The sequence below is a fragment of the Euprymna scolopes genome, chromosome 7 (assembly GCF_053919585.1).
Source record: "Euprymna scolopes isolate OS-2025 chromosome 7, ASM5391958v1, whole genome shotgun sequence".
Classification (NCBI taxonomy): Eukaryota; Metazoa; Mollusca; class Cephalopoda; order Sepiida; family Sepiolidae; genus Euprymna; species Euprymna scolopes.
This window is the reverse complement of record NC_136488.1, coordinates 132,531,664-132,556,943: the sequence shown is the minus strand read 5'-3', so window position 1 is coordinate 132,556,943 and position 25,280 is coordinate 132,531,664. Positions and strand designations below refer to the sequence as shown.

The 25,280-nt window shown below is 33.8% G+C and overlaps 1 protein-coding gene and 1 pseudogene across 1 annotated transcript in view; one reads left to right on the top strand and one right to left on the bottom strand.

Moving 5' to 3' along the window:
- Window positions 1-25,280, bottom strand: part of LOC145279945 (very-long-chain (3R)-3-hydroxyacyl-CoA dehydratase 2-like) — a 91,173-nt gene that overhangs the window by 11,706 nt on the left and 54,187 nt on the right. Inside the window, exons 3-4 of the mRNA XM_080131543.1 lie at window positions 11,439-11,546; window positions 9,497-9,618 (exon numbers count right to left, since the gene is read on the bottom strand). Of these exons, the coding sequence (XP_079987669.1) occupies window positions 9,497-9,618; window positions 11,439-11,546 (230 nt within the window). The remainder of the gene's footprint in view (window positions 1-9,496; window positions 9,619-11,438; window positions 11,547-25,280) is intronic.
- Window positions 13,135-13,251, top strand: LOC145280466 (5S ribosomal RNA; annotated as a pseudogene).

The following is a 25,280-nucleotide window of genomic DNA, read 5'->3' as shown; positions in this document are numbered from 1 at the left end:
TGCATAAAACTTCAGATCAATAAAGGAAGAAGGGGAGAAAGAGAGAAAAAAAACTTTAGGCTTTGGCATATCAAAGCCAAATGCTTCTCATCGGAAGAGGAGAAAAGCCAGCGTTATAAAAAAAAAAAAAAAGAAAAAAAAAACACCTTAACATTTAGTTTAGAAATAGGAAAAATACATATATAAAACATATATATAAGTATATATCAGTAAAAAAATGATAAAATTATAATCATATATCAGTAGGAACAGCAAATAGAAGAATGGGACTACTAAATGGGAGTAGAGCAAACAAAAGGGGGAGGATAGATAAGAAAAACGAAAGTACATGGAATGAGGAGTGAGAAAGGGAAAAGGAAAAAGAAGTGAAGTATGCATGGTTCCCCGTGAGTGAAAAAAAAAAAAAAAAAATGACTAAGTTCAGCATTTGCACCCCACCCCCAACCGCCCCGTTTAGCCCCCAAAATCCTCAGGGGATATGAAATCCTGGTGAAAATGAACAAACGGTGCAGTTTTAGGCCTTAACAGATGTAAATTTGAGTTCTGCACTATGCAAAAAAAGAAATGACTGTCCCCCATTTGGCCCCAAAAGTCCCCAAGGCTTTAACATATTTCAATTTGAGTTCAGCACCATGCAAAACTGCTAAATAGACATACACAGAAAATTTTGGACAAATATAGTTTTGGTAAAATAGTCCCAAAAATGGAGTGTTTTTATTAGCCAAACAAAATCATATAGAAATCAGTTAGTTACAACTTTTCAGAAAGTTTTATAAAAATCCCAGGCATCAATTTTTTTTTTTTTTTAATAAGTACAATAGTGTCAATTTTAGTCTTAATCTGAAAGGCACCCCTAGGGAGGGGTGCAACAGGAGTTTTCCCGAAAATTCCATTCTGTTACATTTTTACTCGTATTATATGTTTAATGTTTGTGCGAAATTTCAAAAAATTCAAAGGCATAGTTATTGAGAAAAGTGCGGACGGATGAACGGACTAGAGTGAATTTACAGGTCCTTCTTTTGTCGGGAAACCAGAAATAGAAAAAAAAAAAAAAAAATAGTCCAAACTTTACAGGATTTTCCCCAGTAAGGTCAATGAAATAACATTCTTGAAAATAATTAAAATAAAGTGTGTTCAGGCGATGGTAAGAATCCAGAGTTGAATTTTGTTGACATATATATATATATATATATATATATCTTTTATATATTTTGTTGATATATGCTTACAAATTTTTTCTTACTTATATATACTTATACATATTTTTTTTTTCATTTCTAAACTAAATGTTCTTAAGCTGGTTTTGGTTTTTGTATAATCCTGGCATTTCTCATCTTCTGATGAGAAGTATTTAGTTTCGAAATGCCATGGCCTACAGAGTTTTTTCTCCTCTTCCTTCCTTATTGATTTGATGATATAATAAAGTTTTATTTAACACTAGCATTTCAGGTGTGTTGAGAAAAAAAAAAAGGTGGTAGTGGGAAGGCAGGCAGGCTCGAACCCATACCGTGAAGGAGGAAAGGAACGGGAACAAAACGTGACATCTTTGCTGTTACGACCACTGGCAAACCGGAAGTGACTTAGGTTTAAATTAAGGCTAACCAATCGAAAAGAGGGGATGACTTTCGTGAATATCGCCGAAAAAAGTGACCCTGCTCTGTAGAAAATTGCCCAGTTGAGGGTGAAGAAATTAATGTTTTTAGCCAATTTTTTGGTATTTGTCGTCTGAAGGGTCGAGCTTCAAAACGATACTGATCTTGTGAAAATTCGTCACCTCTGTCGAAAGTTTTAGGCAGACATGCCAACATACATACATACATTTATATATTGGTAGCTCAAATTTTTGACCCAAACCAATTAAAAAGCTTGCCCTATCTCTGTATACCCTTTATGTAAAATTTCAAATGTTTAGACCAGAAATGAGTACTTTGGTAGAGACCGCAGAGGTCAAACTTTTCTTTAACTTTGACCTCTTAACATTTATTGCTTTGGGCTCAAATTAAGTTAGATCAATGTCCAAGGAACCTATATCTAAAATTTCAATTGTTTATACCCAAAATTGTTGAAGGAGTTTGGTAGAGTTCTCAAAGGTCAAATTGTTGAACTTTGACCCCTTAACAGCCAAATGTCTGGCCAAAAACGGATGAAAACGATTCTCCCAAATCTCAATACCCTGTATATCAAATTTCGAATCTGTAGACTGAAAACTGACAGAGTTATTGCGTAGGGAAATGTACACAGACAGACACACACACACACATCCAGACAGACACTTTCACTGATATATAGATTTATTTCTCATCTTTTATTTATCATATATATATGTTTAAATAGAAGTCAAAGATGAGACACTTATAACATAGGGTTGAACGTATAATAAATTTTTGAAACCTGTATACAACATGATAAAGCTGACAAATCGTTCACAAATTTTGGATGAATTTCATTTTTATTTCAATTACATTTATTGTCTGAATGACACATTTCGTTAAACTTTCCAGTTTAAGACATTTTTTTATTTTTTAACTTCATTAGAAACTAAGCACTTTTTTGGTCTGATGAAGTGTTATCCTTGAATTGGGATTCCAATTGAAACATGTATGCACATATGTAACCAATAATGTTTGCATAATAAACAAACTATACACATATATGTATAATGGTTTGGTTTCCTAGAAGTAAATCCAATGAAACCATGTGATTATTAAGGAGTGCTTAATGGAGGACGGAGCTGGTATATAGAGTGTTTATTCTACAAACATTATTGGTTACATATGGTCTGATGAAGTGGTTTCCTTGAATTAAGATTCCACTGAAACATGTATGCATATATGTACCAATAATGTTTGTATAAAAACAGACTATATATCTGTAGGCCATGGCATTTCGAAACTAAATACTTCTCATCAGAAGATGAGAAATGCCAGCATTATACAAAATAGATTCATTGATTGATATAATAATTAAATAAATGATTTATTTAATTATTATATCAATCAATGAATCTATTTTGCCCTTAACTCATCTGAAGAAATAGCAACTATCAATCCACCTAAAAAAAATAAATAAATAAAAAATAAAATTCATTTGGGCATAATTACAAAATCTGAAATTGGAAGAGAAGTTGTAATAATTTTTTATTTTATCTTATTATGCCATTTTGAATTTTCAAGTAAAGTCACTAAAATTTAAATATTCGTATTCATAAATTGTATTAATTTCGGTTGGTTGGTTGTTTTTGTTTTACAGCATATCAACCCTTTTCAGGTTATTTAATGCTGAATACAGTGAATTTGAAGAAAAAATTTTTAATAGAATATTTTTTTTTTTCAAGTCGCTTTCTATTTAACCTATAGTTGGGACCCTAACAGGTACTACCACTCCGGGTCAGAGTGGACCTGGGAGCAATGGCATTAAAGGGTGGATCTACACTCCTCAAAGCCCGCAAGCTGGGGCCTCACCATCGGATATAGTTTAAGGTCATATCCAGAACCATACTAATTTTGATATACATTAATAAAAAATATTCTATTTAGTATCTTAGTATTTTATTATTTATAATTAATCTATATATATTGCTATTTCTTCTGATAAGTTAAAGGCAAAATAAATTCATTGATTGATATAATAATTAAATGAATGATTTTGCATTATGAAACAGTTGCTGTCAAGGTAAATGCCAACGTAATTAAAGGAATAAATAGTAAGATGGTCAACATCATACAACTTGGAATATAGACTTTTGTCATTTGTTTGTTATATACTCTGTAATTCCATTGAGCTTCATAAATTAAGGATTAGTATATAAAATAAGTGAAATATAATTGAGAAAAAAAAATCATATTTCCACAGAAATATATCATAGCAAGATATGACTATATTTACAACAAAATATCAACAAACCTTTATGGAATTCAATTCTGAGTATTTTCAACCTGGAATATATCTATATATGTCTATAAAAGTGAAAGTGTCTGTCTGTGTGTGTGTCGCTGTGTACATTTCCCTACACAATAACTCTGTCAGTTTTCAGTCTACAGACTCAATATTTGATATATAGGGTATGGAGATTTGGGAAAATCTTTGTAATCTGTTTTTGGCCAAAGATTTGACTGTTAAGAGGTCAAAGTTCAACGATTTGACCTTTGAGAACTCTACCAAACTCTTCCAACAATTTTGGGTATAAACAATTGAAATTTTAGAGATAGGTTCCTTGGACATGGATCTAACTTAATAACTTGATTTGAGCTCAAAACAAATGTTAAGGGTTCATAATAGGGATCAAAGTTAAAAAAAATTTGACTTCTGCGGTCTCTACAAAATTACTCAGACAATTTCTGGTCTAAACATTTTAAATTTTACATAAAGGGTATTCAGAGATAGGGCAAGCTTTTTAATTGGTTTGGGTCAAAAATTTGAGATACTAATATCTAAATGTATGTATGTATGTATGTTGGCATGTCTGCCTAAAATTTTCGACAGAGGTGACGAATTTTCATAAGATCAGTATCGTTTTGAGGTCAACCCTTCAGACAACAAATACCGAAAAATTGGCTAAAAACATTAATTCCTTCACCCTCAACTGGGCACTTTTCTACAGGGAGGGGTCGCTTTTTTCGCCGATATTCACGAAAGTCATTCCCTCTTTTCGATTGTCTAGCCTTAATTTAAACCTACGTCACTTCCGGTTTGGCGGTGGTCGTAACAGCAAAGACGTTACGTTTCTCATTCTTTTCCTCCTTCGCTGTACGGGTTCAAGCTTGCCTTCCTACTACCACTTTTTTTTTTTTTTTTGCTCAACACCCGGGCAACGCCGGGCACTCATGCTAGTATATTATATATATATATATATATATATATATATATATATATATATATATACACACACACGGGTTTGACAAAATAATAGAAACACATTGAAATTTTAAGTTTCTGATGGAAGCCCTCTCTTGAAATTCAGCTTCGTGAAGCATTCGGTGAACAGTTTTTGTTGAAACAAGATTATCCAAATGATTGTTTAGTTCTGTTGCAATTTTGAGTGCTGCATTTCTTCACAATTGGCACAAGGATTTTACGATCTCTTTCATATCGACAATTTTTGTTCAGAAGAGGATGTTTTCCTTCATTTTCATAAACTATCATGACCTTTTAGAAGTTCCTCGCAAATACAAGCACCATGTCAGCCATTTCTGTTCGTCACCTCTGCCATACGGGCACCAACAACCTCTTTAGAAATATAATGAAATATAATGGACCTGTCATTTTAATTGTTCTTACTAATATGCAGTGAAATAAAAATAAATTTAACCAAAGACAACAATAACCATAAAAAAAATTAAGCCAACATTTGGTAAAGAATCTTTTTATAGGGGTTTTAAAATTGATGCAAAATTTACAAGATATTTCCATTATTTTGTCCAACCCCTATTTAAAAGAAAGAAATTAAAATCAAGTTGAAACTTACAATCAAATTTATTGTTCGACTGAATACTCCAAAAAACAATTTACAAAGTACTTATTCCACGGAGTTTCAATGAATGCCATTCTTCTCATCAGAGGACAGAAAGAAATCAGCAAATTATATTTGTAGCAATGCTAGAATTTGCTGGTTAAGGCATTAAATGAAACTGCAATTTATTATAGTCATAAATTGCAAAAATGTGTTTTTTGGAGTATTCAGTCAAACAATAAATTTGATTCTAAATTTCAACTTACAGTTTTAATTTCTTTTCTCTTATAATAAGTTCTACTCTCTATTGTGTGTGTACTGAGCTTTTTAATTTGGTTGGGATTAAAATATCTATATATAAATAATTGGTATTTACATTAGATTGAAGTTTACCATTGCTTATATCAGGTAAACATTGCATCTCCTTTGATTTCACTCTATATATATATATATATATATATATATATATATATATATATATATATGAGCAAATGAGCAAATAGTTAATAAAATATGTTAAAAAACACTTTGGAATGAGTTAAAAACATTTAATCTGAAAAGGAAACACTAGATAAATGGATAGTCCTTAATCCGCAGAGTTTCGAAGAAATACTTTCCTTCTCATCAGAGGGTAGGAATTAGCAAAATGCGGGATCGGATTTTGCATGTAGAAGTATTTGATGAAACAACAAGTAAGTCAAAGATCTTACTTGAAAACAAAAAAGTTGTGAAGCAGAGGGAATATAATGAAGAAAAAGGTGATTACACATGAATGGATAGTCTGGTGGAAGATAAAAAATCCAGTGATGGTAAAATCCAAATGTAAATCTTCAAGAAAGTTAAAAGAATTTCCATTTGTACAAGTGAAATCCCATATTTGGAAGAAGATGGTCCATAATAATCCAAAGGCAGAAATCCATGGAATAATTCACAAAAATGTGTACAAGGAATAAAGAAAAGATTCCAATAATATTAATAAAAGAAAAATAAGATATGCTTTTCACTCTACTTCCGAGACATAAATATAAATAAGAAAGATCAGGGAAGAGAGAGAGGGGGGAGAAAAAAAATGATAATATAAAATATAAAATAAAGGGAAATAAAAGTCAAATGACCCAGACAGGAAATGTTAAAGGCACAAAAAAAATATATAGGGCAAAATAATATAGATCAACTGAAATGTACAGGTCATCAATTAAAAATGTCAGCAAGAGTTGTTAGACGAAACTAAATGGATAATAAATAAATAAATTAATTAATAAATACATAGAAAATAAAGAATAAATAAAAAATAAAAAAAAATAAATAAAAATTATTTAAAAAGGAGGGGATGGCCGGTATCTGCAAATTCAAAAAAAAAAAAAAAAGTAAATGCATATAGTAAAATATAAGTAAATATACATACAAGATATGAAAGTGTGGGTAGATTGATATATTAGATAGATAGGAAAGTTTAAAAATAAAGCAGAAAATGCAGATAAATAACCGGCCATGCAAAGAAGAGATAAAGAATTAAAATAAAGGATTATTAAATTATAAAGTATTAAGAAGTATGTAGAAAAACGATAAAGTTAAAGAATTTTTTTATATCTATATAAAGGGTAAAAGTAATAACTATGTAATTTCAAAATTGCCATAATTAAATTTGGACTTATGTTTACAGAAAGAGATCAGTTCATTTTTAGAATTTATTATATTGTTACTTTGAGGGGAAGTAATTATAGTTATAGCTTTGGTTGTGCAGAGGCGACATGACTTAGAGCCTAGAGTATAAGACTTAACTTTTTTTATGATAGTCCATTTGATTGAAAAGGGGGTATTGTTAGAGTAAAGTTTTTTAATTAAAGTGGTTACAGAAGTTCCTTGGTTATTATTAGAATTATGGTTGTTAAAAGAAGAAATGTGGTTTGATATTCTTTTCTTAATTAATGTTGAAGTAGCGCCGATATATGTATGTACTTTATTAAAAGCTCGAGGTCTGGTATTAATATTAATTTGCTGATTTGTATTAGTTAAATAGTTTGAATTTTGTTCATAGTGTTCAACAAATGGTGGGACAATGTCTGTATGAGGACTATTTTGGAGGGGATAATAAGTGTTGTTATTGTTAGGATGGCTGTTAGGAGAAATATTATTATTATCATTATTACTAGTTGTATGATTGTAGATGGAAGGGCTGCTCGAATGGTGTATTGGATTAGTAACTATATCAGATGGAGGATGCAAAGAAGAATAACTTGAAGACGAAATAATAGTGTCTGTTATGGGAGGATTGCGTGGGAGCTCAGTAATAGTGCAAGAATATATAACATCTTTATGGATGCAATCATTATTGAGTGGGCAAAGATGTTTGTTATTACAATTACAGTTAGTTTTGGGTTTAATTGGGAAAGGGATTTTTTGGGCTGATTTAATTTGTTTGTTATTAGATGTTAAGATTCTTTGTGCTAAATTAGGCATTGTTGAATAAGAAATCCTGATTGAATTTTTATTGAAAATAGAACTATATCTGTGTCGGTATTTGAAAGAGTTTTGTACAATGCTGAAGAATTCCTTAGGTATATTAGTTTTGACATTTAGGCTAAATGGAGGATTAAACCAAATATTTTTCTTTCTCCTGATGCGACTAGGTTGGTTAGAGGCATTGCGATTAGTATTTTGGTTTGGATTATAAATGTAGACTGGTTCATTGTTATTGATAGCGGCAGATCTTGTTATTTGAACTGGTTTCTTACGAGTCATATTGTGTGTGATTACAGATTTAAGGCAGCCTGCAGGAGGAGCATAATTGTTGTATTTAATCTTTTCCTTGTGTCCTGAGTTCCATAAGGCATTATTGAAGAAAGTAACATTTTGATTAAAAGTTTTTTTATCAGCAGAAAGAGCAGAAATTCTTCTAGAGACAGATGGTACTATAGATTTTATAATTGAGTTGGGGTGGTTAGAAGATTTATGGACATATAAAAGCGTAAGATTAGGTTTATGATAGGGGCTATGGGTTTCGGTGTTAAGATTAAGTGTAACATCTAGAAAATTTGAAGTTTTTTTGTTTGGTTCGATAATTATAGAAAGGCCAAAGTTATTGAAGAAGTTATGTAATTTTTTAATTGTTTTGTTGTACTCTCTTGGCCTGGCTGTTGTAGTAATAAGGGCATCGTCTCTATAAAGACCCCCTTGGATATGTTTAAAGTGGTATTTAAGTTCTTTCAGTAAAAAGAGTCCCACTAAATCTGTATCTTCTGCAGAGTCAGAAGCACCCATCACATGTCAAAATTATCAGGGGTATCCTTTCTAGTCCAAAGCTTATTGTTAAATTGTATAAGGGACTTTCTCGCTAGGAGAATTAATTTCATTTCTAAATTAGTTAAGTCAGAATTTCTTTTAGCAAAGATAAGAGCCTTATTTAAAAGGATCGGAGAAATTGATTGATAATAATTTTGGATGTCAAATGTTATGAAGTAATTAATTATATATATATATAAGTGTGTGTATGTGTGGAAATATGTTTATTCAATGATATTTCACCTTTAATTTACGAAGCTCGATATAACTACAGAGCATGTAACAAATAAATGACAAAAGTCTATATTCTAAATTTTAAGATGTTGACCATCTTACCGTTTATTCCTTTAAGCTGACATGCACAATTCTATATAGTACAGTATGACAGTAAATTTATGGCGGTTAAGCTATACAGAGTATACAGATGTGTCTGCATGTCAGCCCAAGTACTTAGAGGGATGAAATGTGGACATGTCAGTTTAGCTTAATTGCCACAAATATATTTTCATACTTTACTGCTAAGCTCTTCTTAAGTATTGAACACTGCTGATATAAATACTGAAAATCTCTACACAATATTCTACCCTTATATTATATATATATATAGACATGACCACACTAGAAAAAAAAACGACCTGTTGGGTCAGCCATTGAGCTTGGTTTAGATTAATTAAAAAAAAAAAAGGTGTCTGTTAAATTTCAAATAAAAATTAATTGCAATTATTTTTAAAAAATACAAGAAAAATTCCAAGATCATATACTTACCGAGCCCATAACAAAAAGTATGGTATGAACCCAATGAGCATGAAGAAATAATACATGTAGCGAATGGATTCCGTCAAAAACCAAGCGAACAGGAACATCTTAACAGAAACATCATTTTGGATCTGCATTAAAAAATAAAATCTTTTTCAAATCGTTAATTAAAATTATTTTTTAATTTCATCATAAACAGATTTCAAAATCAATCATAAACAGATTTCAAAATCAATCATAATAATTCCTTACAAGAAACAAAAACAGAATTATAAGATTACTTTATGCTAATCATAATTATTTCCCTTGTTTCCGTGTTTGAATTGAAAGCTGGTGCTTGTTTGAAATAACAAATCAAAAAATTTAATTTCAACTAAAATTAATCTTATCTATTTAATAGTCATTTAGAAATTAGTAGAATATCCAAAAATTATGAAAAATGATAAGGTCGAAAATTAATTATTAATGAAAAATAGTTAAAAAAAAAAATAAAAAGTTATAATTTAATAATAAAACAGAATAAAAAAGGGAGATAACTGCAGTCTGTCTTGTTGCTCCCCGCCCAAATAATGGCAGATGAATGAATTCTGAAATCATGAAAATACACGGTTTATGTAATAATGCAATAATCTATATAATTATAAAACTCTTTGAACCTTGCTTGCTTTCTTGCATCTTGTCTTAACTAATCGGGCGATTCCGTCTTTTAAAAAAAAAGAGATGACAGGTGAATTTATGTATGCATGTTTGGGCGTGGCTCAGAGGCTAAGGAATAAGGGTGGAGAGTTGCATGTTTTAGTTTTGATTCTAGCTGATAACACCCAAGTCATATATATATATATATATATATATATTTAGTATTAATCTCCCTGATAGTAGCCCCCTGCTTCAAAGTGGCACTGTGCCTTGTTTGGGGTGAAAATTGAATTCTAAAAAAAAAAAAAAAAATCTCACTATCATAGATTAGGTTCAATATAATAATTGATAGAGAATTCTCTCTATAGCAATATGCATGAATTAAAATATCATATTTAAGTATATCTTATGACCGGGCAACGTCAGTTGCCTGACATGACAATTGAGTAGATAGCATTGGTTTTAGTTGAAATTAACATAAAAAGTAGATAACGTTGGTTTTTAACGGAAATTCAATTTTCCTTCTTATTCTGAACAGGCACCATTCAGTTTTTAGTGACTATTGTCAACAGACATTTTGATTGATGCAGGAAATCATTTTCAAATTTGCTTCCAACGTGTTTTCCAAAGATGCAACTATTGAATCTCTCTGTTTAGTGATGAAAATGATCTGATTTGTCTTCTTTGATTTTAGATTATTTAATGCAGAACTTACAGATGAAAGTGACTATTCTTAAAATAAATGAATAAAAATATTTTAGGTACGAAAGATAAACATTACAAACATAAAAAAAAAAAGGAAAAAAAAAAAGAAGAAAATTAAACGTCAGAGCATTTAAATCAGTTTCAAATTCAAAAAAGAAATAATTTTTTTTAAAAAAATGCACATGCATGGTTAATTGTAGCGGTTCATATCTGTTACAATTTTTTTTTTAAATCTAAATCAGAAAACCGAGAACACTTTCATTACAGAGAACAATACCTATTGTAAAAAATTGAAAAATTATTTAATCCATAGTTGGGAGGGTGGATGAAATAATGGGTTCATACCTCCCCCAACAGGATTAGTGCATAGGAGAACACAATAGATCTGCATCTGTAGTAAAATGTGAGGAACATACACACAGTACTATCACTTGATTTTTTTTTTTAATCTCCATTTGTTTTTTGTGTGAACCCCATGATTTCATGTAAGGCATAAGGTTTCCAGATCTGAGCGCTCTCTCCAAGTGCATGCATTACTTAACAACAGCATTACTAGTTTGTATTTACCGCAATTATTTTGTGTTTTTCTTCATAAGACAAAAATACTTACTTCAGGTATATTGTGCAAAATGCCCCACACAACAAATATCCGTGAAAAAACTTGGAAAGTTGTCATGGTTAGGCTTGATTTAACCAAACCCAACGCCACATGTAAAATCTAAAATGGAAAAAAAAAGAAAAAGAAAAAAAAAACATAATTTAAAGATCGTGATCAATTTTAAACGCAAATATCTAACAAACTAAAAATAAAAAAAATCAAATCTAAATAAAGAAAAAATCATGTTATTTTAGATAAGACAGACATTCCAAAAACGCCATCTAGAAAAATAAATTCTGGATCACAAAAAGTTCCTCGTTTTAATGATACCACCCCTGTTGCCGTAGCTCTTCAACTTTTTGAGTTTAAAAACAATTGGAACGACTCTTGAATAGAAAAATATTTGTTCCATATCACAAAACATCGGGATTTACGGCAAGAAACTCAGAATGAAGGGTCGGTGAACAAAAACTACACAAAAACGTATTAGCAAACTCAGGGGGTATTTTAGTAGCATTTATTTGCTTCCCCATGAAAGTAAGATGTGACACAAGGTCATTTTTAATGTGGTGTAAAACAAGCTCCCCGAAAAGTAAGCAAAAGGGGCACTCTGGTTAGAACCAAAAATAATAATTGTCTCAGTATAGAGGGTTTCCCCTCCATTGACTAAGACAAATTAACTTAAGTGTAGCATCAGAACAGATACTACACTTTGATCTTGGCTCGAAGGCCAAATATTCTAACTACAACAATTCCCAATGTAAAAAGAATATACGAGAAGCGTTTCAAAAAGTAATGCCTCCTATTTTTTATCCTTCCCCCTCAGAATAGACCAAAGGGGATTGCAAATTGCATTGTTATGATGACTGAACTTTTGCATTCATAATCTGAAAGTTTCATCTCTGTTGCAAATATTGATAGCATGAGACTGTAAGAAAACAACCCCCTCCCATGGACGTGCATCAGAAGTAGAGATGTGTCATTGAATTCTTGGCAAAAATGCATTGAGAATGCTGGTGACTATGTAGCAAACAATGCGGTTGATTGTTAGCACAATTAAGAAATGGCTTTGTTGATTTCAGAGTGGCGACAGAAATGCAAGTGGCAAAGCACGTTTCAGACTTTTATGACTAACGCATCATTCATCGCTGGCAAAAGTGCATTGATAATGATGGTGACTGTGTAGAAAGATAAATTCAGGAACACAAACGGTCGCTCATTTTAATGGTACCACTCAGGTCTTCGTAGGATGAATGACCAGAAGAATGACGTATTGAGAATAGTTAAACAGATGGCAAGGACAAATATGGATATTATTGAAGAGAAATGCAATCAAAAAGACAGTGGGGTGATAGCACAAAAATGAACGCGAAAAGAAGTTTGTTTGGAAATGTTATGAGATTGTCATCTGAAATTTGCAAAAGTAATATCAAGATTAGCTATAAGAATTTGTATAGAAAGCTGTGAGCAAGATGAAGGTTGAGGCTTTACAATCCTCAAGCAACATATCTCTGACTTTATTCATTCTTAAGATCCATTTTCATCACTTCCTCCCATGTTTTTTGTTTCTCCTTATAAGAAACAATTTCAAAAGTTTTAGAAACATCAGATCACAGACTTCACAAATCAGATCATAAAAGGCGTTGTTTCGAAAGACTGGGATCTTAGTACAATCGTTAACTGATAATGGGGAAGCACTATATATACCATATACAGCATAATCACGTTGACACACCGGTTCTCGTCAGATCACCAAAGTTAAGCAATGTTGACCCTGGCTAGTATCAGATGGGTGACCATTTGAGAATTCTAGGTGCTGTATGTGCTCTCCGCTTATCTCAGCATTTGTTCCCAGTCGTCCTGTACATACACTTCACTTGCCACTGGTATTTAACAATGTTGACCAAGGAGAGGTGTGGTTGGAGATTGCGCACCTTTTGCCACCAAAATTTAATGTGCAGGCACCCCTTCGTGGGTATCCATAGTCTGTCAAAGACTCAAGGTGCCTGTGTGGAGTAGGGGGAAGCACTTGATAGAATAATTACAGAGAAATTGAAAGTAATTGAGAGAACAACTATGCAGAGTTCAAAACAGACCGTAGCCTAATGGAGGAATCCCTTTTCTCTTCCCAGCAACCTCTTAAAGAGAAGTTGCAAGCATGTCTCTGCTTTATCGTTATTTTCATGGCAAGTGCTCGTCTGAGTTCCAATCTATGGTCCCCCCTCACCAAATTTGAATGAGAAACACGCACTTAGCTGAAAACACTATCAATAATTTCCCCCACTCTTTATCTGTGCCTAAACCTAATCGTAAATTCCACGAACAAAGTTTCTTTCTTAGAACTGCACACCTGTGGAACTTTCATTTTGCCTGCTTTCCAGCTAACTATAATATGGTCATCTTCAAGTCCAATGTAAACAAGTTCTTAATGAGCCGTCCCCTTAAGTAATCCAATTTACCAAATTTCCACTACTAACAATTATTACAACATTGTCCCATTAACCACTATACACTTATTAATCCTTATCCTCGAGCGGCCTCCAGGCCTTGATAAGTGGCGACTCCTTTGTAAAAAAGCATGGATGAAATGTAGTTCGATTTTATACCTTAAAGAAATACCACGGCTACTATAATTACACCAAAACAAATGCAAAAGAAGCATCTTGGTAAGAAAAAGAACCTGTATTTTGCTATTGCGAATTTGGAGAAAGCTTTTAACAAAATGACAAGAGAGATCATCTGTTGCATAAATTAGGAGAAAGCAAGTGGTTGGTGAAGGTTGTTCAAGCAATGTACAGAAACGTTCAAAGTGGTTGGTGAAGGTTGTTCAAGCAATGTACAGAAACGTTCAAAGTCTTCTTAGATTTAACAGCATATTTAGTGACAGCTTTAATGTTGAAGTAGGAGTACTTCAATATTCTGTACTAAGTACGCTGCTTTTCATTTCTCTCTTAGAAGCATTGAGAGTTTGATGCGGGCTGTCCAGAAAAGATGCTTATGCTGATTTCATACTGTAAGGGGATAGCTTAGTGAAACCCTAAAATTACCAGTGATTTAATGTTTCGATCTGCTTAATTAAATGTATCTATCAATTGTTTGATCTGGTTAAGTATATGAAGCTATTTATCTATCTGCTCGTAAATCTATCTGTCTGGCGGTTGTGTTGATCCCGAGACACGAAAGAGATAGGGTGTGAGAATCAAGATCTCCTCAAGAGGGGGGGGGGGCGACGGTTCCCAGATGGAACCAGAAAACAGAGCAAGCCGAAGTTCGGCATTCCTTCCAGCTTACTGTGAATAAATGCATGTGGAGTGAATAAAAATATATATAAAAATCCAACCATCATCTTGAGTCTATCTCGCATGCATCTTCGGTTAGCAGAATCAGCTCCATGAAGATAATTGATGATGGAATCCTCCAAAGAGGCAGGAAGCAGGTATGTTCGTCACATATGTGTATTATTCCATGTCAAAGATCAATTAAAGATTTGTTTTTGCTTTAAAACTGATTTTAAATCATAGTTTGATATAAATAATATGTTCTGGTATTTTACATCTATTGATAAAAATCTAATTAAAGACGACAAAGCTTTCCACCATTTTTTTTTTTTTTTTTTTTTTTTTTACTCTGAATTAACTTTTGTGTCTCCTGTTCTAACTAGGAGTATGGATTCAAGAATTGTTTTTGTCCATCTCAATCGCTTTTGTCATGAAAATTTACTTGTTTTTAGTCATTGTATCATTGTTGTGCTGTTTTTTTTTAAAGTCTAATTTAATTTTTGTTTATGTATTTGTATATTCATGCAATTTTTAATTTGTTGTTTCATTAATCTTTTTAATTGTAGAATAAATAGATTGTAATGCAATCTCTTATTTGTGTATTTGTATATTAATCTATATTTTAATTGATAGGTAAATAAATATACAATTACATAAATAATTGATTAAATTACATATTACTTTCTAACTTTATAAAATAAAGCAAATATAAATACATCAATAGCAGATTAAGTTAACTTGATAATTATCGAAAGCGCCAGAGATGGATGAAAAACAACCCTTGAACCCATACTTCATCAACTGAAACTAGAGACACGAAAGCTAGCTCGTAGAGTCAAGAAAACATTTTTAAGAATAAACAAAAGGAAAAACTCATCTTTAATTAAACTTGTATCGACAATGATTTGTTGCTAAAATAAACACATGTGTGTGCAATTTATGGTTTTTATTATTTACCAATAAATTGTATTTATTTTTTTAAACTCAGTTACATGGTCTCCGGAATCAAATAACTTTTTCCAATAACAACCTCTAAAATCTGTATGGAGCGAAGTTTTTACACTTGTTTTTATTAAATAAATTTTAAAATACTAGGGCAGACATGCCTAGTCATAAAATACGCTTAAATGTGATATTTTAATTTGTCTAGATTTCGTATATATTATTATAGAGTCGTGATTTCAAAAGTAACAAAAAAAAGTATTTGGGTGCCATCAGCTAGAATCGAAACTGAAACCATAACTGTAGCATTCAAAGTTGGTGACGTTATCACTGTACCAACGTGACATGCATATGAACTAATTAAAAATAAACTAAGATGAATGTACAAAATATATGATTTTTTTTTTTTTCAATTTCAACCCCTTAAAAACTATTTTAACCGGCTAAAGACTCATAAAAGAACAATCCATAAAAAAAATCCAATCATTTGAGGCCCCTAGCGCCACTCCGCGACTTTTAGTTTCGAAAGAGATAGAGTTTGAAAATATGGAGACAGACAGACATAGTGAGTTTTATAAATTAGATTAAAATTACCTTGCTTTTTACTTTCAAGTTTTCGGCTGATGTAACCTCCAACCTTCTTCAGGTGCATCTTTTAAAACTTGGAAAACTTATTACAAACTAAGAAATTGATACAGAATTTCAAATTTAACCCGTTATTTAATCTAAAGTGGTAGATTGTCCTTATTCTGTTAGCCACAACCGGGTAGAAGTGTTAATTATTGTTTTCATTTTTTGTCTTCTTGATTTCATAAATTACTTCCAACTTTTACTGTTTCACTTCTGCCACCCATCAGGATAGGTTGTCATTGACTGATCCTCTAATGTCTTAAATGGCCTACCATATGACTTTGGGCCACACTTTGGAATGTTTTGGATGACTAACAACATGTGATGTGGCTGTGCCAGTTGGAACGTTGTGCGATATACTTTTTCAAGGAGGTCCGTAGAGTGACACTAGCAATTTTTTCAATCTGATGCACTCCAGCCAGGATCGTGTCATTCTGAAGAATATAGGTCAGATGTGTGTATTGTATGTTGCCACTCTTGCATAGGATGGAGATCCCTGTATTTTGTAAAATTGTTAACAACTGACTGAAGACTCTCCTTGTAGCAGATATATGTTGCTTTATAGTTGTGTTGGTTTGCCGATTTGAATCGAATATATTACCTATGTAGGTGAAGTTATTGACGCTTTTCACACCTGCAATAATTTCTCTTTGCATGGGAGCCAGATTTCAACAAGTGCTGCAATTGCTTACAACAACTGGACGACGAATATTCGGGCAAGAACTCACTCTAAAAAACAGCAGCCATTTGAAAACAGCCTTTGACGACCAAAAGGATTCAAGAAAAAGAACACATGTGGATAATCGAAATAATTTTTTTCCTACACTCAGGGGAAATTCGAAACTTCAAAAGTATTTATTTTTAAAAAATTCGGTGAAGAATGGTAAAAACTATTTGTCAACATTAGGAAAAAACAAAACCAACATTCTAGCGTAAAAATCCACAAACACGTCATAAAGAACACTTCGAAAAAGGACAACAATTCTTACCGAAAAAAGAATTTAACTAAGACGTCATCAAAAAGCCTTATCTTGCTGTTAAAAAAGCTACTAAAAGCGTAAACCATGAGTTGAAACAGAACTCATGACAATGGTGTTTAGAATTATTACTACTGAATTAACGAGACCAAGTTTCAGTAAGTTAAATAATAATAAAAAAAAAACTTCTTTTCCATCTCTTTAATTACAAGTAATGTTGAAAAAAATAAATTTGTTGTTCTAAAAAGCATGTCTCGCTAATACGTCGTATGCTTAAAAGGCATTAGCGTTGGGAAAAGGAAAAAAATCCTGCAAAAGTAAATGATAGTATATTTTATTTTATTGGCTAAAGTGAGTATTCGCACAAAAAAAGACATCGGATTTTAATCCAGTTAAAATAAACTTTTCATGGGTCGATGGGACTGCACGTCGAAGCAGAAAAAAAAATGTGTAGAATCAACAAGGAATTGAACCCAGTACCTACACGTTGCGAAAATTGAAAAATGGCAAATGAAATCTACTGCTTTGTGTATAAATGCAAACGCTGAATTATTTTCTCAGAAAAATTGCCACACGAGGAAACAAATATATGAAAGAAATATTCGTTAAATAACCAGGTACGAGTTTTGTAAAGTTTTTTTCTATAGACTTGGTACTACAGAAAAAGTAAATCAACAAAAAATTGTGGTGTTTCTGAAAAAACTCTTTTCATATGAAGTAATTCTAAACCTTAAAAAAAGGATGACTTTGCCAAACAGATTTTGGAAATGGTGAAATTCCAACAAAGTCAACAATTAGAATTGAAAAAAGGTTCCGAGAAGGGAAATTGGCAATACAGAAACAAAACGGCGAAATTGCAACTGATAAATATTGAAATTGAAAAAATTACATTTAGAGCAGCAAAATCAGTCAAAATTACATTTAGAGCAGCAAAATCAGTCAAAATTACATTTAGAGCAGCAAAATCAATCAAAATTACATTTAGAGCAGCAAAATCAGTCAAAATTACATTTAGAGCAGCAAAATCAGTCAAAATTACATTTAAAGCAGCAAAATCAGTCAAAATTACATTTAGAGCAGCAAAATCAGTCAGATAAAAAAATGAATTTGATAACGCAAGTTTTAGTGAATAAGAACAGCGGAGAAGAAACCAGCACAGCTTTTTCTCAAAATGCCATCTGGTCAGCTATTTATACATTTCACTATGCTCCTGAGGAAGACCTAACGTTTGAGACATATTTCAGAAGATTTGAAGATCTTTTTAAGATTGATTGCAGTGCATGTACAGATCAAAAGAAGGTTTGTTTATTGTTACGGAAGTTAGGTACATCCAAACATAACAAATTCGTGGACTATATTTTACCAAGAAAAACCAACGAATTGTCGTTTGACTAGGCAGTCAAACTGTTAATGGAGTTATAATGTCCAAAAAGAAGCCTTTTTCATAAAAGATGGAAATGCATGAATCTTACACGTAAGGAGAACCAGGTCTATACAACTTTTGCGTCTATAGTTAAGAGACGTGACGATTGTCATTAACGGCGGACAATTTCAAATGCTTAATATTCACACATGGTCTGATAACCACAAAAGATGCCGATATAAGACGTCGTGCTCTAAATAAATTGGAATTAGAACCTGATTTGACGCTTCAGAAATTGGCTGAAGATTTTCAGCGGTTTGTGGCAATGAAGCAAGATTCCCGAAACAAAGAAGAAGCAGGTATCACTCACATTAAAAAAATATGCTTCAAAAATAAAGGACACTCACCCGTCAGCCACCCAACCAAGAGGGAAAAAGAACCCTTCACAAAATTATCAGGATAGACAAAATCCTAGGACCCCTTGTAGCAAATGTGGAGGATCTCATGGGTACAATGCATGTCAGTACCAAAGGAAAATAACACGTGACCTATGCAAGCAATCAGGGCACAAGGCCTCATATTGCAGAGCGAAAGTAGCAAAAAAGAGCTATATAAAAACTGCAAAAATGGACCCTTCACCAAGAGAGAACATAAGGAAATATGTTACGGTGAGAATCAGAAATAAAGAAGTGAAACTGCAGCTTGATCCAGGGTCGGATTTATCAATTATAAATTTTCACACGTGGAAGAGAATAGAAAAGCCCACGTAGACAAAGACGAATAAAGTCGCAAGATCAGTAACTGGTGAAAAATTAAATTTTGAGGGTGAGCTAGTTATTAATGTGTCACTAAAAAGAACATCAAAAAAGCTAAAAGTGTTCGTTCTAAGGAACACAACAAACTTATTCAGGACCGATTGGATTCAGGAATTTTAATTATGGGACTTGCCAATGAGTGATTTTTGTCACAAAGTCAAAAACCTAACAGCCGGAGCCGACAAACTCAAAAAAGATCTCAAAAAATCTTTCCCAAATGTTCTCTCTGAAAAGCTTGAATGCTGCACAAAAATAAAGGCGAGATTCGAATTGCTGGATGAGGCAAAACCAATATTCAAAAAGCCACGGAGCGCCCCGTTTGCTTAGAGAGAAAAAAATTGAAGAATTGGAAAGACTAGTTAACACTGGGATTTTGACCCCTATTAACTATAGTGAATGGGCAGCCCCCACCGTATACATGAAAAAAAACTCTAAATAGATTAGGGTATGCGTGGACTTCTTGACCGGATTGAATGCGGCGCTCAAGGATCATCACTACCTACTACCAAACCCAGACAAAATATTCACTGGACACTGATAGAAAAGGCACGGTAAAGTCGTGTAAGGGATGCATATTGGCTGTAAAAGCGCCCCCAATACAATTTAGCCCGTAGCCTAAAGCGGACCACCCATGGCAAAGAATACATGTAGATTATGCAGGCCCACTGGATGGAAACTATTATTTAATAATGGTAGAAAGAATTTCAAAATGGCTTGAGGTATTTCAATGTAAAAGTCCAACGACGAATTTTACAAGCAGTGCGCTTCACGAATTGTTCGCTAGGTTTATTGTGGTTGATTGTCTAGTGTCAGGCAATGGCACACAATTCGCTTCAGCAGATTTTAAAAGCTTCTGCAAGGATTTCCAGGTTAACCACATAACGACGCCAACCTATCATCCCCGATCGAACGGTTAGGCAGAAAGGTTTGTAGACACGCTGAAAAGAGCCCTGAAGAAGGCTAAAGGAACGCCCTCAGAAAAGGCACTACAGCAGTTCTTACAAGTTTACTGAATTACGCCAAATGAAAGCTCTCCAGCGAAGATGTCACCAGCAGAGTTAATGTTCGCGAGGAAAATTAGGCCGGTCCTCGAGAAACTTTTGCCAAAACAGGCGAAACCGTCAAATACTATAGTTCCTAAAAAGAGGTACTTACTTGATAAAAAGGTATTTTTCTAGGTACACAAAAAGAATAGTACGATATGGGAACTAGGAAAGGTCCAGAAAAGGATCGGGCAGATGGTCTACATTACCAGAGGTCCAAGATTTACTCACAAGAAGCATTTAAACCAAATTCGGGAACGTATCACATATGACGAAAGACAACTTCCTGTTGAACAAGAGGTAATGGACCAGATATACGACACGTTCAACTTGGTAACACCACAAGCAGCCAGACAACGCCATTCCTCCAGAAAAAAGAAAATGACCGACCCGATAGAGATCAACCCCAGGAAAAAGAGCTATACGATCATTCCAGGGGAATGAAAAGCTCGGGAGGGGGTGTTGTGGGGTACAAATCACCCCTATTTGAGAAGTGGAATCAACCAGTCCTATGAATACCACTGGTTTCAGAGACTAAATGGAGGCATTCATACCATGTTTAACCGCATGCTACGAACACGTTCCCCTCATACCAATTTAGTGGCTCCTGTATCCTTTATGATAAATTCATATTATATTTTATACACTTTACACTACTTGTGGTTTCTTTAATTTGTGAACCCTAGCACAGGTCTACAACAAAATACCATGGTATAAAGAGTCGCCACTTACCGGACACCCTTAATTGATGTATACTCTGATTGAATAAATGAATAAATCTATATACAAGGTGTCCGTAAAGTTACTATACAGACACCGTGTAATATATTAACAGTACAGTAAGATATTGTATTAAAATATTTATTTGTAACAAAAGAAATAAAAAGAAATAACACCTTTATGTTTATAAAAATCTCAGAAAATACACGTGTTACATCCAAAAAGACTGTAACAATCAAGGAAAACAGACTGTTATAGAGAGTGGTGTCATCGGCAAATATACCCATCTCCGAAACAATTTTATCAGGGAGGTCGTTTATGAATATCAGGAATAATAGAGGTCCAAGGATACTCCCGCATTTATGTCGCATTGTTTGGATGTACGACCGTCGAGGACAACTTTGATTTTTCTATTACTTAAGAAGGATTTAATTACATTATGAATTCTTCCAGTGATTCCATATGATCTGATTTTCCTTAGAAGACCATCATGCCATACCTTGTCAAAAGCCTTAGATATATCGAGGGCCACCGCTCTACCCTCCCCTGTTTTATCCAATGAACGGTATATACGTTCAGAAACTACAGTTAAGATATCTGCTGTTGAATGGGCTTGCCTGAATCCATATTGTTTGTCAGTCAGGAGTTTAGCAGCTGTTAGGTGCTGGACTAGGGCTTGATTAACTAAGGACTCAAATATTTTGGCGAAAAGCGGGAGGAGGCTAATGGGGCGATAATTTAGTGGGTCAGTTCTTTCACCAGAATTCTTGAAGACTGGTACCACAGAGGCGGTTTTCCAGCAGTCGGGAAAACAAGATTCGTTAAGGCATTTATTGTAGTTTGGACAGAACTGGAGCAACCTCGGCAGAGCATTTTTTTAATAGCACAGCCGGGATGAGATCTGGTCCACATGCTTTTGAGGTGTCTAGGTTTTTTATAGTAGCATGTACCTGAGAAGAGGTGATTTTCAAATCGTCTAGTGTGGCGTCTGTTCGCAGAGGAAAATCAGGGAGTGAGTGGTGTACCAAGTTCAGTGTGGAGTTTGAGGCAAACCGACTGGCAAGCAGATTAGCCTTGTCAGTTGCCGTGCAAGCAACCTCATGATTGTTTGATAGTGGGGGAATAGTTGACTGTCCATTATTTACTACGCTGTTGTAGATTTTCCAAAAATCCCGGGTTCCTAATTTCTGTGCTTCGATGCGTTTTCTGGTGGTTTCAGAGTAATCTGTCTTAGCTGTCTCTATCACTCTCTTACAATTATTTCTAGCTTCTATAAACTTCTGTTTATTTGAGCTGGACTTATGTCGGTTGAATCTGCGGAACGCATGCTGCCTTTGACAAATGGCAGCTGCACAAGCAGAAGTAAACCATTGGGGAGAGTGGGGCTTGCTATAGAATTTCCGTGCGGGAACATGTGCTTCAATAGCAGTTTTGAACCATTCAGTGGTCTCATTTGCACACTGTTCCGCTGGAAGAGTAAAAATATTCTGCCATGGGGCATCTCTGATTAGTTCCCTGATGGCTTCCCAGTCAGCCTTTTTGTAATACCTCGTTGTTTTGAGTAGTGGGTTTTAGGGCGAGAATTTAGGCTGATTTTTACCATTATCACAGCGTGATCAGCATTCCCGAGTGGGCTGTGTGCATTTGTTGTACAGTTATTGGGAACCGTTGTCAGAAAGAGATCTAGAAGTGAGGCATGTTGATCTTGCTGGTCTGGGAAACGTGTCGGAAATGTAACCAACTGAGATAGGGAATGGGATATATAGAAGCTATGTGTTGCGCTACCAGCTACGTCTGTGTGATTAGAGAATCCTAGCCAGTTACTATGGTGGATATTGAAGTCACCAAATACATGTATTTGTGCGCTAGTATCGAGGGAGAGTGCTATATCTATGCTGTCTGAGACTTTGTTTATTAGGGTACAGTCTTGGTTTGAAAATGAACACATATCCAAGGAAATGGCAGAAACACTAGAGGATGACCTCCAATCCGTAGTGGAATGGGGACAAAAATGGTTGGTCACATTCAATGCTGCTAAGACTAAGCTTGTTTCCTTCAATAACTACAAGAAACCTTCTCTACCACCAATAGCAATGGCCAAGAACACATTACCTGAAAGTACTTCTTTTAAACTCCTCGGCCTAACGTTTACAGGGAATATGAACTGGAATAGATACATTGAGAGCATTGCCAAGGCTGCTGCAAGGAAGGTTGGCTCCCTCTACCGTGCTAGAAAACTACTTACGCCTGACAGTATCCTATACCTCTATAAGGCCACCATTCGCCCATGTATGGAGTACTGTTGTCACATCTGGGCTGGTGCATCTGCTGCTTGTCTCTCGCTCCTGGACAGGGTTCAAAAGAGAGTCGCCAACCTGATAGGTCCTGAACTGTCATCTAGGCTTCAACCTCTGTCCCATCGACGAGATGTTGCATCCCTCTACCTGTTCTACAAATACTTTAATGGTGAATGCTCTGACGAACTGCAAACACTTGTACCTCCCCGACGAAACTACCCCCGACAAACCCGACAAGCTACTAAGTCTCATCCCTTTACAGTAGAGATCCCTAGGTGCAAGAAAGCCTTTTACTCCGATAGTTTCTTCCCCAGAACTGCGGGTCTTTGGAACTCCCTTCCGGGATTCTGCTTTCCCAACTGCAATGATATGCAGAAGTTCAAGTGTAATGTTAACAAACATCTTTCTACTCATCTCCCTTCATAATGACCCCGCTAATTAAGTCCCTGATAGTAGCCCCCTGCTTTAAAGTGGCACTGTGCCTTGTTTGGGGTGAAAATTGAATAAAAAAAAACAAATAAAAAAATTTAAAAAAAAAACAATAAGACTGTATAGTAACTTTACGGACACCCTGTATATTGATACATAATTTTTATACTTTCATTTTCCTTCTTTATTTCTAAATTGATTTTCTCTTCATTCAACTCCCACCCCAATATATATATATATATATATATATATATATAAAATTTTAGTCATTCAATAAACTTAAAAATTTATGTGAAATGGTTAAATTTTAAATCAAAAGATTTTTTATTATTCTATGTAAGACAAAGAATACATTTGAAATATTATAACTCCTTATCCTATAAGATTTGCATAGAATAATAAAAATCTTTTGATTTGAAATTTAACCATTTCACGTCATAAACTTTTAAATTTATCAAATGACTAAAATTTTATTTATTTGCTCTATCTTGTATATCAAGCAATTTTTTATTTAGATGGGATAGTATTACTGCCAATAATATTTTGTAAGACTTATTAAAGGTTTCCATACCAGTTGATTGTTAGATAATTTTATTCTTAAGTATATATATATCTATCTATATATCTATAAAAGTGAACGTGTCTGTGTGTCTGTCTGTGTACATTTCCCTACACAATAACTGTCAATATTTAGTCTACAGACTCGAAATTTGATATACAGGGTACTGAGATTTGGGAAAATCTATGTGATCAGTTTCCAGCCAGAAATTTAGCTGTTAAGGAGTCAAAGTTCAACGATTTGATCTTTGAGAACTCTACCAAACTCCTCCGTAGGTCTATGGGTCTAAACACTTGAAATTTTAGATATAGGTTCCTTGGACATGGATCTAACTTAATAACTTCATTTGAGCCCAAAACAAATGTTTAGGGGTCATAATAGGGGTCAAAGTTAAAAAAAATTTGACCTCTGCAGTCTACCAAATTACTCACACAATTTCTGGTCTAAACATTTGAAATTTTACATAAAGGGTATTCAGAGATAAGGCAAACTTTTTAATCGGTTTGGGTCGAAAATTTGAGCTACAAATAAATGTATATATGTATGTTTGCATGTCTGCCTAGAACTTTCGACAGAGGCGACGGATTTTACCAAGATCAGTATCATTTTGTAAGTCTGACCTTTCAGACAACAAATATCGAAAAATTGGCTAAAAAACAATATCTTCACCCTCAACTGGGCACTTTTCTACAGGGGAGGGGTCGCTTTTTCGACGATATTTTCGAAAGTCATTCACTCCTTTTGATTGTCTAGTCCTTAATTTAAACCTACGTGCCTTTTCGGTTTGGCAATGGTCGTAAC